The 14,681-nt window shown below is 48.5% G+C and overlaps 1 protein-coding gene across 2 annotated transcripts in view; it reads left to right on the top strand.

Annotated features, from left to right (window-relative positions):
- The window catches only part of NFKB1 (nuclear factor kappa B subunit 1), a 126,098-nt gene extending 113,506 nt beyond the window's left edge, over positions 1-12,592 (top strand). For both annotated transcript variants that reach the window (XM_052641638.1, XM_052641637.1), the window contains exons 17-24: positions 2,531-2,732; positions 3,349-3,518; positions 3,840-3,942; positions 5,758-5,882; positions 7,627-7,693; positions 8,023-8,195; positions 9,007-9,178; positions 11,758-12,592. In XM_052641638.1, the coding sequence (XP_052497598.1) occupies positions 2,531-2,732; positions 3,349-3,518; positions 3,840-3,942; positions 5,758-5,882; positions 7,627-7,693; positions 8,023-8,195; positions 9,007-9,178; positions 11,758-11,915 (1,170 nt within the window). In that variant the 3' untranslated portion in view covers positions 11,916-12,592. The remainder of the gene's footprint in view (positions 1-2,530; positions 2,733-3,348; positions 3,519-3,839; positions 3,943-5,757; positions 5,883-7,626; positions 7,694-8,022; positions 8,196-9,006; positions 9,179-11,757) is intronic.
- The last annotated feature ends 2,089 nt before the right edge of the window (positions 12,593-14,681 follow it).

Here is a 14,681-nt window from a genome sequence, read left to right as displayed (position 1 = left end):
TAGTTTTGATTTGCGAGTGATGTTGAGCATCTTTTCATGTTTGTTGGCCATCTGTCTGTCTGCTTTGGAGAAATGTCTGTTTAGGTCTTTTGCCCGTTTTTTGATTGGGTTGTTTTTCTGGTATTGAGCTGCATGAGCTGCTTGTGTATTTTGAAGACTAGTCCTTTGTCAGCTGTTTCATTTGCAATTAGTTTCTCCCATTGAGGGTTGTCTTTTCATCTTATTTATAGTTTCCTTTGCTGTGCAAAAGCTTTTAAGTTTAATTAGGTCCCACTTGTTTATTTTTGTTTTTATTTCCAGTATTCTGGGAGGTGGGTCAAAGAGGATCTTGCTGTGATGTATGTCAAAGAGTGTTTGGCCTGTGTTTTCCTCTAAGAATTTAATAGTTTCTGGCCTTACATTTGAGTTTGTTTTTGTGTATGGTGTTAGGAAAGTTTATTCTTACATTATACATACTGCTTCTGCTTTGCAAAAATCTTCCTTAAATTTTTAATTTTAGATTCATAGGTGGTTGCAAAAAATGTACGAGGAGGTTGCATGTACCCTTTACCTGGTTTCCCCAGTGATAACATCTTGTATAACTCTAGTCCAGTATCAAAGCCAGGAAATTGATATAATCCACAGATCTCACTTGGGTTTTGCCAGTTTTACTTGTACTCAGGTGTGTGTTCATACAGTTCTTCGTGCATGTATTTTTAAGTTGCATGGGTGGCTTTGTCCTACGTGTCACGATCTCTCTGCCTTCACTGTTTGTGGAATTTATCCATGCACCTCTGTATACAACTAGCTCATTGCTTCTACCCCTGAAGAGGATCCTGTTGTGTACATCTTCGATCTATTCCGTATCTGTTTCCCAACAGTTGACTCTTAGCCAGCCTCTCACTTCCTACCTCCAGACAGTACCTCAGTGAAGAGTCTCACTCACATGCCCTTGTGGATTTGTGTCCCTCAGGCAGGAATTGGGTTGCTGGGGTATTTGTTTACTTGGCTCTGCAAAATGTCTGCCTAAGTCCACATGCCAGCAAGCATGGTATTAAAAGTTCCTAGATTCCTACATTGAATAATTACTTAAGATGTAATCCTGGGGTTTAGGATCTAAAATATCATAGAAAACCTTCCATAGGACCACAGAGAGAAAAAAAAGAAAACTTACCATTAGTAAAAAAAAAAAAAGTTTATTAAGAGATTTTGTATGATATGAAAATTATATTGAAACTACAGATAATGTTAAATCTCCGAATGGTATAATGTGATTTCAGGTCTTTTTTCCAATCTCATTCTCTTTCCTTTCCTCATCTCCCCAAATGACATACCTGATTACTAAACACAGTTTATTTTTTATTTTGAGAGGAAGGCTCATGGCTATAATGTCTAAAGTTCTAAGGACATGATTCATCTCAAGCCAGGCTATAGTTCTAAAGGATGAAACAAAAAGGGGGGTGGGGGGTAGAAAAAAAAGAGAGTAGAAATTTTGGGGAAAAAAATCCTGTTTTGTTTCTGTTATATTAAATAATCACTGTAATGACGCAGCACAGTATCTTTCATCCCATTCTCACCTCGTGTGCCCAACAAGGATGTTGGTGGTCCACCTGCCGTCACCACTACAGCCAGAAACTGCTTACTGAGAAGGAAAGTGTAGGCAAATTGTCCTTAGAGAGACTGGATTTCACAGGCTGCTGTGAAATAGACTGATCTGTATAAAAATATACTGCTCTTCTGGCAGTGACCTAAGTTCTTTGAAAGATACTTTCTTGAGTGTGTTTGTCTTATTCATCTCGAAAATGCAGTTTTCAAAACATCTCATTTGCATTCACTGAGGTGCCGCTTTGTGGGCAGGATCATCAAATGGACTACTTATGCACCTGTTACGTGTCAGCAGCTTGGCTCATTTGTCCATCTGAGCCTTCTTTGTGAGGTGCCTCTCTCATTCTCTTATGCCTTTGAGAATCCTTTTATAAAGTGTGGTGGCAGAATCCTGTTGGTTGGTCTCATGGATCTTGTCCCTGGAACAATATTTTTTAATTTCCCAATTTTTTTTGCATGTCGTTATAGAACAACAGTATCTTTGTCAATTGGTTTCTGCTGGGTAGTTTGTTTAAACATTTTAAGTAAAACCATAAGTTGATTTGGTTCGTTAACATATGATTTCTAAGCTGAAGGTAAGACTCCTACTAGAAATTCAAGAAAACCAAATTTACTAATCGGAGTTAACTGTCAAAAATCAATTAACTGCAGCCAGAAACAAAGCTATTAAGAATTGTAAAAAATAAAAACTTTTTAAAAAATAAAAAGAATTGTAAATATAAAAAGTAGTTTTGATAACTGACTAAATGTCAGTCCAGTGTGTATATATCATTAGCATATGATATGGAATGGAGAGTAATTCATTTGCACAGGTGAGAACTTAATCTGGGAATGAGAAATGGGCCCTCAGTATGATTCCACCTGTCGCAGTCACAGCTAAGCCAGTGGATTACACATGTCTGTGCCACTGACCAGTGTCACCTCCTGCCTCTCCTCCACTCCCTAGACACCCCTGCACTTGGCAGTGATCACCAGACAGGAAGCTGTGGTGGAAGACTTGCTGAGGGCCGGCGCTGACCTGAGCCTCCTGGACCGCTTGGGTAACTCTGTTTTGCACCTCGCTGCCAAAGAAGGACATGATAAAATTCTTGGTATTTTACTCAAGCACAAGAAGGCAGCACAACTTATTGACCACCCCAACGGGGAAGGTAAGAGACAATCACACATCGTGGTGTAACCTCTGTCTGCTTTCCAAACAATAAGTAGCTACCAGATAAATGTGCCTATTTGATCTGCACCCCAAAGTGCTTTCCTTAACCACTAGGAATTCATCATCTCTCATGGAAATTTCCATTGCTGGCTGCAGCTAATTCCTTTAAAGATGATCTGAAATAGTCAGTAGGAGGGAAAAGCGAGACCTGAGCAAACACCATGCTGGATATGTAGAAAAAGTATTAGCTGCTCAGTCATGTCTGACTATCTGCGATCCCATGGACTGTAGCCCGCCAGGCTACACATTCTCTAGGCAAGATACTGGAGTGGGTTATCATTCCTTTCTCCTGACCCAGGGATCAAACCTGCGTCTCCTGCATTGCAGGCAGATTCTTTACCATCTGAGCCACCAGGGAAGCCCCCTCAATATGTAGAAAGCATCCTTTATTCAGAGAATGTTTATGTGCTCTCATTGTCTCTAGAACACAAAAGGAGTCTGGGGTTTACATGCAGGACAGCTGACTTACAGCACCTATAAAGACTGGAGTGGAGACCCATGCTGACCCCCAACAGCCTTCCCTCCCCGTGACCATCCCTGTGCTTGGGCCGTAGGTCTGAATGCCATACATGTAGCCATGATGAGCAACAGCTTGCCGTGTCTGCTGCTGCTGATGGCCGCGGGGGCCGACGTCAACGCCCAGGAGCGGAAGTCGGGGCGAACAGCCCTGCACCTGGCTGTGGAGCATGACAACATCTCCTTGGCTGGCTGCCTGCTCCTGGAGGTGAGGGATGCACTTACCTGCCTTCTCATTCAATTCTCAAAGGGTATTTGGGAAAATCTTTTCAAAGAACAACTTGGCTAACAGCTCATCTCCCTACCGTCGGCTCTACCTGTGTAGTATCTACTGGAGGCTTCAGAATAGCCGCTCGGGCCCTCCAGTATTCCCCTGCCCGGCATCTCTGGGGATCTCTGCACTGGCAGAGCCTGCCTAGAATACAGCTGGGCCTCTAGCATGACCTGGAGAGCCACGCAGGCAGGGGAGGTGGGGACAGAAGGGCGAGAGGACCTTGAGCTAACCCTTTTCTGTGTGGGTGGATTTTAGGGTGATGCCCACGTGGACAGCACCACTTATGACGGAACTACACCCCTGCACATAGCAGCTGGGAGGGGGTCCACCAGGCTGGCGGCTCTTCTCAAAGCAGCAGGTAAGGCAGCCTGGTAGTCAGCCCTAGAAAATGTCATCAGGAAGGCAAACCCAGACCGCTAGAGCAGCCAGGCCGCCTCCTTAACCTACGGACGTGCTGCAGAAAGGCACAAATAAATAAAAGTGGCTGCAAATCCCACTTAGCAGCCATGAAGCCTCTGTTTGTATTAGTACCCTGGGTGCCATGCTGATGGTCATGTTAGTTTTTACTCACCTGTTTTGGATTTGGAGTAAGTTGAGTCCCATGACAGGAGATCCTAAGGTTGAACTGAATTCCTTGTAGAATTTGGAGCAGTATCAACCTTAAGGTCCCATCACAGGTCCTCAGAAGGAAGCGTTTATTGGTATAATAAAGCATTTGAAGACTTCCGTTTGTAAGAAAGGTCTCTGAGAAGCCAAAATGATAGGGACAAACACATGGGCCATGTGTCAAGTACTGTCATGTACCAAACCCTAAAAATTGCTAGCTTCTGTTGGGCTAGGTACTTCACACTGTCTCATTTAATCTTACTTAATCTGCAGTGACCCTTTGAGACAAATCCCATTACTATTCCCATTTTATAGCCAAGGAAACAGACTGGTGAGACTTTTGCATCCCAGTTCCTGGGCCCCAGTAAGGGGCAGAGCTTGAGTCACATCTTGTCACCTTGAACTTCCAGACTCTTCTCTCTCTGTTTCTCTCCCCTGCTTTGCTCAAGGATGTAGAGTGTTATTCCAATTCAACCCTTTCATCCTGTGAGATAAAGGAAAATTATTCCTGCTCATCTTTGAATCTCCACTGCCTTATACATTTAGAACCTCAAAAATGTTTAATTGTAATTGGTATCTCAAGCCTGTCCTGGCATATTTGATTTACTTAACAAGGTTATTGTTTTTAGAAAATAAATGCCTCACCAATTCAAGAAAATAGCAGATTAAATACCTTCTTTAAAAAAAAAAAAAAACTGAGACTAGGAAAAATATAAGAACCTTTTCTTTGGCACCATATTTTTCTGACATCATATCCCAAATAAGCAGCAGCCTTCTCTTTTCTCCTTTGTCAAGCTGAACATTCCCATGAACAAGAGACGATGATTGCAGTGCTTATGGTTAGTCTGGGGAGTCACTGGTTATGATAATGAAATGCCTTCAGACGAGAAGCTATGACCTTTCAATAACTACACATCCTACCAGAAGGTCTTCTTGGTGTTTTGCATTTAAGGATCAGTGCCATAACCCAGGAATAAAACAGAACAGGTTGGCACTAGACAGAAAGCAGCTTTGCTCTTTTGAGCAAGCAGGTGAGGACACAGAAACACGAGGTTCCAGGCATCAAGTTGAACACATGGGGCCTTAAGCCTAAGGGTGTGCCCTTGTTTAGTTGCTAAGTCATGTCCAACTCTGTGTGACCTCATGGACTGTAACCCACCAGGCTCCTCTGTCCGTGGGATTTCCCAGGCAAGAACACTGGAGTGGGCTGCCATTTCCTTTTCCAGGGGGTCTTCCCGACCCAGGGTTGGAACCTTGTCTCCTGAGCCACCAGGTAGCCCCTATAAACCACCGTCCTCAGTCCTCAGGTTAAAGGTGCATCGCTCACAACTATCCTATGGGGTCAAATGTGAGTGTCAGTCCAAGTCTGTGTTTTTGAAAGTATCCTTGGCTATACAAAGCTATCATTGGTCACCTTTACAGTCAAGATATATCAGAATTTAAAAGCAGGTTTCTGGATATTTCAGTGGAAATGTGTTTTATATATTCATAGAATCTGACCCCTGTGGGCAGTGAGGAGCCGAGAAGATGTGGGTTTTACCTAATGCTGTGTGACTTGGCTCCGCAGGAGCAGATCCCCTGGTGGAGAACTTCGAGCCTCTGTACGACCTGGATGACTCCTGGGATGAGGATGGAGAGGATGAAGGGGTCGTACCGGGAACCACTCCTCTGGACATGGCCTCCAGCTGGCAGGTGAGCCCCGCTCCGCCAGCGTGCTGGCTGCCTCTGAGGCGGCAAGTGGTCTTCCTCAGTCTTTATTCCCCGAAGCCCGCACCTGGTATTTTTAAAAGACAGGCTGCTTGTCACGAGCTGTATTTATCTTGAAAAGCCTATCCGCTAAAGATCTAGGTCAGCAGAGTTCTGAACATAAAAGCGTATGCCTAATCAGATCAGAGTTAGATGAGAGAAACTCAGAATTCACAAAGCGTGTTGCCCATTCTGAACTCACACCAGAATCCTTCCCATCTGAGTTTCTGAAGCCAGGATGCACGGCATGGTTGGCCTGAACTTCGGTAAGTAACTGCTGAACATGAGACGAAACGGGGATTCTTCTGGGGGTTTTCATCAGTGGAAACAGAACAGACTTAAAGCCTTCCTCAGAACTCTGCTGACCCAAGATCTGAAGGTGAAAACGGTTACCAGGTCCTTGGGCCCAGGGAGGGGAGCCACAGGAGGAGGTGGGCAGCGCACATCTCCAGCCCAACTAACTGAACTCCTGAGGGGCAGGCGCTGCTCCCTGGCAAAAACCGCCTCCCCAGGGCCCGTGTGGCGTGAGCTGAGTAACCCTGCGGAGAGCCCACTACATTGAGCGCCTGGTCTTCCCAGAAGCCTCACCACAGAACACAAAGATAAGCCACTGGGTGACCCGGCGTGGTCCTCACCCGGGCCAGTCAGCCAAGTGACTGCAGGGAATGCAGGAAAGCTTCCATAGCTATGGAGGTTTCTTTTTCCTTTACACATTAACTTTTATTGGGGGTATAGTTGATACACAGTGTTGTGTTAGTTTCAGCAAACTGAATCTGTTACACATATGTCCACTTTTTTAGATTCTTTGCCCATATGGTTCATTACAAAGTATTGAGTAGACTTCCCTGTGCTATATAGTCGGTTCTTATTATCTGTTATCCCAAGACTTTTTTGCCCCTCAGTTAAAAGGTGAATGGTGGCACGAGGCTATCCTCAAGCCTTGTGAGCATTTGTACACCTCAATCTGCTGCTGCTGCTGCTAAGTCGCTTCAGTCGTGTCCGACTCTGTGCGACCCCACAGATGGCAGCCTACCAGGCTCCCCCGTCCTGGGATTCTCCAGGCAAGAACACTGGAGTGGGTTTCCATTTCCTTCTCCAGTACATGAAGGTGAAAAGTGAAAGTGAAGTCGCTCAATCGTGTCCGACTCTTAGCGACCCCATGGACTGCAGCCCCCTAGGCTCCTCCGTCTATGGGATTTTCCAGGCAAGAGTACTGGAGTGGGTTGCTATTGCCTTCTCCGTCAATCTGAGCAAGCTTAAAAAACTGCTTCTCATGAGTCTTATTACCAGGAAAGGGGGGCAGCCAGACAGTACAGCTTCACAGCACGACTTGGGTTCAGTTCTTGCTCTAACTCTCAGGGAAACGTCATTTACCATCGACTCTGACCAGCACGTGGCTGCTTGGGTGGCCTGGACCTCCTTTGTCCCTCGAAAGGGCTGTGGCCTGCTTCTTTGTGAGGCTGGGTGGGGTCTTCCTATGTGGCTCAGACAGCGCTTGTAGGGCACAGCCTCCTGGGCCCAGAGCCCCAGAGGGCAAACAAGTCTGCAGGCCAGGGCACCGACGCCCCTTCCCACTCCATCTTAGGGGGGTACAAGCCCCTCCTGAGGAAGACGGGCTGAGCTCCTTACCGCAAAGCAGCTGATTTCCCTGGTGGTCCCTGTAACATCCCCGTGTTTTTCTTCCCAACAGGTATTTGACATATTAAATGGGAAACCCTATGAGCCAGAGTTTACGCCTGATGATTTGCTGGCACAAGGTGAGCTGTGGGAGGACCAGGTGCCCTGAGCCAGTGTCACCTTCATCCTGACCCTGAAACGGCTGACCCTGAGGGAGAGCCGGCGTTACCCAGACTCTGCTGTGAAAGGCGGGGGCTTCTCTCAGAAGCGGGGGGTCCTGCCACGGAGAAGGTCCAGCTGTGATCTGCCACAGCGTGGGCTGTTCTTGCTCACCTGGGTGGCTGCTGACTCCGGTGCAAGAGCGCGACTGCTTCCCTGGGGTGGGAGGGGGAGCTGTGTGGCCGTGACCCATCCCTGTGAGAGTCTCTGATCAGTTAGGATGGTCATGTTTCTTCTTGATCTCCTTTAGGAGACATGAAGCAGCTGACTGAAGATGCAAAGCTGCAGCTCTACAAGCTGCTAGAAATTCCTGATCCAGACAAAAACTGGGCTACTCTGGCACAGAAATTAGGTCTGGGGATACTGAACAACGCCTTCCGGCTGAGTCCCGCTCCCTCCAAAACCCTCATGGACAACTACGAGGTAACGTGTCACTTACGTTGTCACTGTAGTTCAGTCGCTAAGTCACGTCCAACTCTGCGACCCCCTTGGCTGTTTACCTGACTGTGTTAACATTACCGGCCAGAGCACAGCCCCTTCCCCTCTCCCTTAACTCTGAGCAATCAAATCTTAGTCACTCCCCATGTCCTGGGAGGGTGACCCAGGCCAGGAGGAAACCCACCTTGGTTGTATTCAGATACTTTGAGGTGTGCTGCAAAAATGCTACTTGGAGGGTCAGGATGGTCACAGAACGCCGCTCTCCTGAACAAGAGACTGTGGCCCACATCCGTGCCCTCCTCTACCCCAGCACAGCCCTTGGTCTCATGTGAGCACATCCCGGAAGCAGCTCTCTGTGAGGTCACTCCTAGCAGAGCCGTTACCTGGTGATGCTTCTAATTTCTAAAATAAGTGCTGAAAAACCGCGGGGTGAAGTTACTTTCCATTGAAAATTCCATCATTGCTCATCTCTCAGCGGTCTTCAGAGCTTCAGGGAGACTGTAGGTTTCACTCTGGAGCTTTACTGCCTCGGCAGTCTCTCTGCTCACTATGAAGTGCTTCTCTGTGATTTCCTGAGTGGTCTCTGAGCTGAAACAGGAAACTTGATTCAAACACCATGTTGAGGCTCCCTGCTTGCTTTTTAGAGGCTCTCCACCAGACCTTCCATGCCCCCTGGCTGTCTCAGTGGAGGAGGCAGCCTGGCAGGGGGACAGGGTGTGGTGTCGAGTTTACAGCCTGCCTGCTTATTTCCTGCACAGGCTGGAACATAGAAGCACACTCTTCCTTCATTTCTCAGGTCTCCGGGGGCACCATAAAGGAGCTGGTGGAGGCCCTGAGACAGATGGGCTACACCGAGGCCATTGACGTGATCCAGGCAGCCTTCTGCACCGCAGACACCAGCCCGGCCAAGACCACCTCCCAAGCTCACTCGCTGCCGTTCGCCCCCACCTCCACAAGGCCACAAATAGGTAACGAAAAACAGACAGAAAGCAGTTGAGACGTGCTTCTGGTCTCTGGGGGTGTGGCCTGTCCTTCTCACCATCACTCCTGAACACGCTGTCCCCGCGTCCGTGTCCCTCTCGGACCCCGGGTGCGTCATCCCCCTCTCCCGCCGCTACTGCTCAGGGAGGGGCTGTCCCCAGCACAGTCACCTTGACACACGAGTTACTAAGGTCCGCAACAGACAAAAACACCACGATACGGGTGGTGAAGGTAAGCTCAGTTTCTCTCACTTCTTAAATTTATGAGCGGGATGAGCAGGCCAATGTCTGTGGAACCAGGACTAAGCGCCCCAGACTGTGGGCTAACACCCCGATGTTTCCATCAGCTGCTCAGCGTCCTCCCTCCAGGGGTCCCCTCATTCCTGCTCCCTCAGCTGCCTCCCCCCGCCAACCTCCACAACACTGACCTGTCACCCTGCCTAAACACATAAGCACAAGAGTCCTCCATCTCCCAAAACCTCCATCTCGGCTTCTCCTTCCAAACTGCCAGCACATCTTCCTGCTCCTTACTCACTCAGTGTCCTCGCCTCACTGCACTGAGAACACAGAAAGAGCTGGAACTCAGGTTTTGCACCAGCAAACCCCCCAGCCCACCCCTCTCCTGTCCAGACACTCCTCTGACTCTTGCCTCTCTCACGTGTCAGCCTTTTCTCCTTCCCGACCGGATCCCCTGGCAAGTAGGTGTGGTTCCCCTCATCTTTTCAAAGTAAACAGAAAACAAACACTCCCTTGATCCCCAGCTGCAGACTAATTTCTCTGATTCAACCAAGCTTCCTCGAAGTCTGTAGCTATTCTTCACACCGCATGACGTCCTTCCTTGACCCTCTGTGGTCAGTTCCACCTGCCGCTGCGGCAGGAATCCTCTCACCACGAGGACCCGCGTCCACTCAGATCTGCTCACCACCCTCCTCAGCTGCCCCCGGGGCACAGGTGACCACCGCCTCCTGCTTCAGGCCACCTGCCCCTGGACTTCTCCACGCCATGCCCACCCCCACCTTGTCTCAGCCTCCAGAGCCCCCTCCTCACGGCACAGGGCTCGGACCCCCTCACGCCCAGACCCAGCACTGCCACGGCGCTCGTGGGCAAGGCAGGGCTCCGGGAGGCCGCGACGCCGTGAACACTCCCTGGTCCCAGCACCTCCCAGCGTTCCCTCCAGCCTCCTCCTCTCTCTGACCACCACCCTCGACCTGCGCCCCCATTTCTTACCTCATTTCTGCGGCAGCTCCCAGCTGGTTTCCAGTTTCCAGGCTGTCACTCTGTCAGCACCTCCAGTCCATTCTCTACACACAGGGAGCGTGATTCCCTTTAAAAGTGCCGTGGCTCTGGTTGTGTGCGCTCCTGTTCAGGCATCCACTCAGCCAGTCTCCGCTGAGCGCATCCTGCCTGCCCAGCACTGTTGCGGGCGGTGGCGGCCCGGGCTTGTCTGTCCTCTTTCCTACATGGTGTTCACACGCCCCCTCCCGCCCCCTGCCCTGTGTTCCTTCCGCTCCCCCAGCTCGCTGCACTGATCCAGGCCCAGGGCCTGTGAGCCTTCTCTTCCCCTTCCCCGCACAGGTCCTTACTTGGCAGGCTCCTTCTTGCCATGCGTTTCAACACCAGTGTCTCCTCGTCGGGGTGGCCATCCTAAGGGAGTGAGGACAGGTGTTACACACCCTTTAGAAGAGAGCAGGGTACCCCCAGAAAACCACCTTCATCTCCTGTCTCATGACCTGATGCTCCTTCCACACTAAGAAGTAGGTAAACACTTCTATTTTAGAAAGCATCAAGGCCTCATTTTATAGTTATTTGTAAAATACCTCACAGTTCCTAGCACACGACAGAAACCCATAAAGACCGATCGGTTGAATAAATCCATCAGTAACCATGGCCTTGTCACTGCCATGAAGGTCTTACTGTTTCAGTGCTGGAATTTAACATACAAGAAGGAGCCCTCGGACTCGGGTATGGTAGACTTCTGTTTTCCCTGGTCACTCTCTCCGGACGGGAAATCATTCACACTCTTCAGCTCCCTAGAGACACTTCTCAAAGGGAAATCAGACCTACCTGCCTAGTAGAAGCGCATTTTCACTTTTTGGGTTGTTTTTTTTTCCTACCAAAATGTTCTTGAGGCAGTGTATGGTGTCGAATAGCATGTGCAGCCCAGAGGCTCATTTTTAGCTCCTACTTCTGTCACCAATTTATTTTGCTTACATTCAGCAATTTCCTCTGCTATACAATAGGCAGTAGGTGGAAAAATACGCCTAATTTCTAAGAAAAAAAGTACACTTTGAGTCAAGAAAATGCAGAAAGGATTCTGACAAACACAAGGCTAGATTGTAAGAAAGAGAGGCGAAAACACTTGGCTGATTCTGATGGTTTCACAGCCTTTGTATCGCTCGGTGTCTTCTGCCCCACCCCACTGTGTGGGTTGTGGGGTTGAGCGGAGGCCCACGACGCAGCCCACGAGCCTGCCTGACGCACGGGGAGCCCCGCTGGGGTGGAGGCACCCCGCAGGCCGGCCTGGCCACGTCGGGTGCAGCCCCGTGACCCGTGCTTTCTCTCTGCAGACGAGCTCCGGGACGACAGCATCTGTGACAGCGGTGTGGAGACCTCCTTCCGCAAACTCAGCCTCGCCGAGTCTCTGACCAGCGGCACCTCCTTGCTAACTCTTAACAAAGTGCCCCATGAGTACGGGCAGGAAGGACCTATCGAAGGCAAAATTTAGCCCGCTGGCAGTTTCCAACACCGAGGAAACCGAAGCTCGGAGACTCCGCCGTGTCGCCCGGAGAAAGGAGGCGCACTCAAGGGTGCTCCGAGGAACACAGGCCGGCCTGGAGCACAATAGAGCTCCAGGCCTTTTAAACGTGGATTTCTTCTTTGGCTCTGAAGTGAATTTTGGCTCAGCTGATGGCTGGGCGGATGCCCCGCTGGGGGTGCAGTGGCTTGTCGAGCTTTGCCAGCTGCCTTCTGCTGCCATTGCTGCTGCCCCTCCGCTGCCTGCCCTCTCTCATTACAAGCTGTCACCCCCCCCCCCCCCCCCCCCCCGCCTGCCTTCTGGCTGTCCACAGCACAGGTGTGCACTCAGATCAAGGCTTATGGAAAGGGATGCCACCTTGCACCTTGGTATGATTTTAAAAGACTCACTGCGACTCCCCTGGGGGGGCCCAGTGGTTAGAACCTGGCGCTTCCACTGCAGGGGCACAAGTTCCATCCCTTCTTGGGGAACTGTTGATAAGATCCTGCAAGCCAGGTGGCAAGAGAAAGGAAAAAAAGCTCACTGCTTTTTCTAATTGTGTCTGTGATTTGCAAAAGGAACATGTACATGGCAATATTTAAACATGATTACAATCAATGCTGAAAATGGTATTTCCTCCCTTTTCTGCATTTTGCTATTGTAAATATGTTTTTTAGATCAAATACTTTTAAAGGAAAAAATGTTGGATTTATAAATGCTATTTTTTATTTTACTTTTATAATAAAAGGAAAAGCAAATTAATGGCCTCATCTTGTTTGATCTCTATAAATACTTTTCTAAGATTATTCTTTGTAATCACAGGATCACTCCACAGCCTGGTTCTCAGATTCACAGCTCGCTCTAGAATCAAGTTTTTGATCCAGAAATGAATAACAACAGAAATTATCAAAAGTGTTTCAACTGGAGATGAAAGCTTTCGGTTTGTCAAATCCTTGCTAGGCTAATTTTATGTAGGCCATATCACCTCATCTTCCTCCACGTCAAGCACTGTTCTTCAAGCCTCTGTGTTCCCCATGCCTCTTGTGATGAAGTCCTGAGACGTTAGCACAACAGAGGCTCTGCGACAGGAAGACTTCCAGCGCGAATTTACCTTATATCTTCTGGATCTCAGATCTGCTGAACAACCCGCTGCAGCTTCTGTAGCCCTTGCTGTCTCACTTTGCACTTTTATGCCATGGAAATGCTTCTTTTCTTCAACGTCGTGAACCAACCTCTTCTGGCTTCAGACTTATTTTCTGCAGCTTGCCTCACGTCTCTCGTCTTCATAGAATTGGAGAGTTAGGGCCTCGCTCTGGAACAGACTCTGGCTTAAGGAAATACTGTGGCTAGTTTGCTCGTCTATCCAGACCACTACAACTTTCTCCACATCTTAATAAGGTTCTTTTCACTCTCATCATTTGGGTGTTTGCTGGAGCAGCATTTCTCATTTCCTTCAAGACCCCTCTGCATTCACAATTTGGCTAGCTGGTGCAAAAGGCCTAGCTTCCAGTCTGCCTTGGCTTTTGATGTGCCTTCCTAAGTTTGATCATTTCTACCTTTTGATTTAAAAGGAGAGGCGTAACTTTTCACTTAAACACCTACAGGCCACTAAAGGGTTCTTAATTGGCCTGATTTCAGTATTGTTGTGTCCCAGGGAATAGACAAGCCCTAGAAGAGAGAGTGACAGGGAACGGCCGTTTGCCGGAGCAGTCGGCGCACACACACACCATTTATCGAAGTTTACCAACTTGTATGGGTCGTGTGCAAAGCAGGAAACCCAGGTTCGATCCCTGGGCAGGGAAGATCCCCTGGAGAAGGGAATGGCAACCCACTCCAGCATTCTTCCCATTGGCTATAGGGCATGGAATCAGAGTCAGATACAACTGAGTGACTGACCAACCAGCAGCACCACTGACTTGTAAGGACGTGGTTTGTGACACTTCAAGACAATTACAATAGTAACATCAAAGATCACTGACTACCATACCAAATATAGTAATAATGGAAAAGTTCACAATATTTCAAGAATTACCAAATTGTGACAGAGACATGAAGTGAACAAATACTGCTGTAAAAATGGCACTTGATAGACTTGCTCCACACAGGGCTGCCACAAACCTTCAGTTTGTAAAAAAAAAAGAAAGGAAATGCAATATTAGCAAAGCACAATAAAGAAAAGTACAATCAAATGAGGTATGCCTATATTCCAGTTTTGGGAAATTATTTTTCTAAAATAAAAATAGCTCTGAGTCTCCTTAACTCTCCAACACCAAGCATATGCCTCCATTCCTCCCCCAGTTCCATGCCCCTGTGACAGATAGTTCTTTTCCAAGTGGCTGTGACAAGGTCACCAGTTTTGCCGTATCATGCCGACACTCCTGAGAGGCGAGGCCTGTGTTCTGAGGGGCGAGGCCAACGTTGCTTCCCTGCATGTCTAGCCAGGCCTGTGACAAGGGCAGAAGTGATGGTAAGTGACTCCTGAGGTTAGGTAAGAAAATGCAATACAGCTTCTTCCCAGAATCTCAGGTCAGGTCTCGTCCTGGTGGAAGCCAGTTAGCACGCATGCTCTGAGGGAGCCAAGTGGCCATGTGGGGAAACCACCAACAGAAATGGCAAGACGTGTGCAGGAGTGAAGCTTTGAGAGGATCCCAGCCATCAATCAACCCTGAATATTCACTGGAAGGGCTGATGCTGAAGCTGAAGTTCCAATACTTGGGCCACCTAATGCGAAGAGCTGACAACTCACTAGAAAAGACC

The sequence above is a fragment of the Budorcas taxicolor genome, chromosome 6 (assembly GCF_023091745.1).
Source record: "Budorcas taxicolor isolate Tak-1 chromosome 6, Takin1.1, whole genome shotgun sequence".
In the NCBI taxonomy this organism is placed as follows: domain Eukaryota; kingdom Metazoa; phylum Chordata; class Mammalia; order Artiodactyla; family Bovidae; genus Budorcas; species Budorcas taxicolor.
Note: the sequence above shows the minus strand (reverse complement) of the source record. Positions and strands in the feature narration are given on the sequence as shown.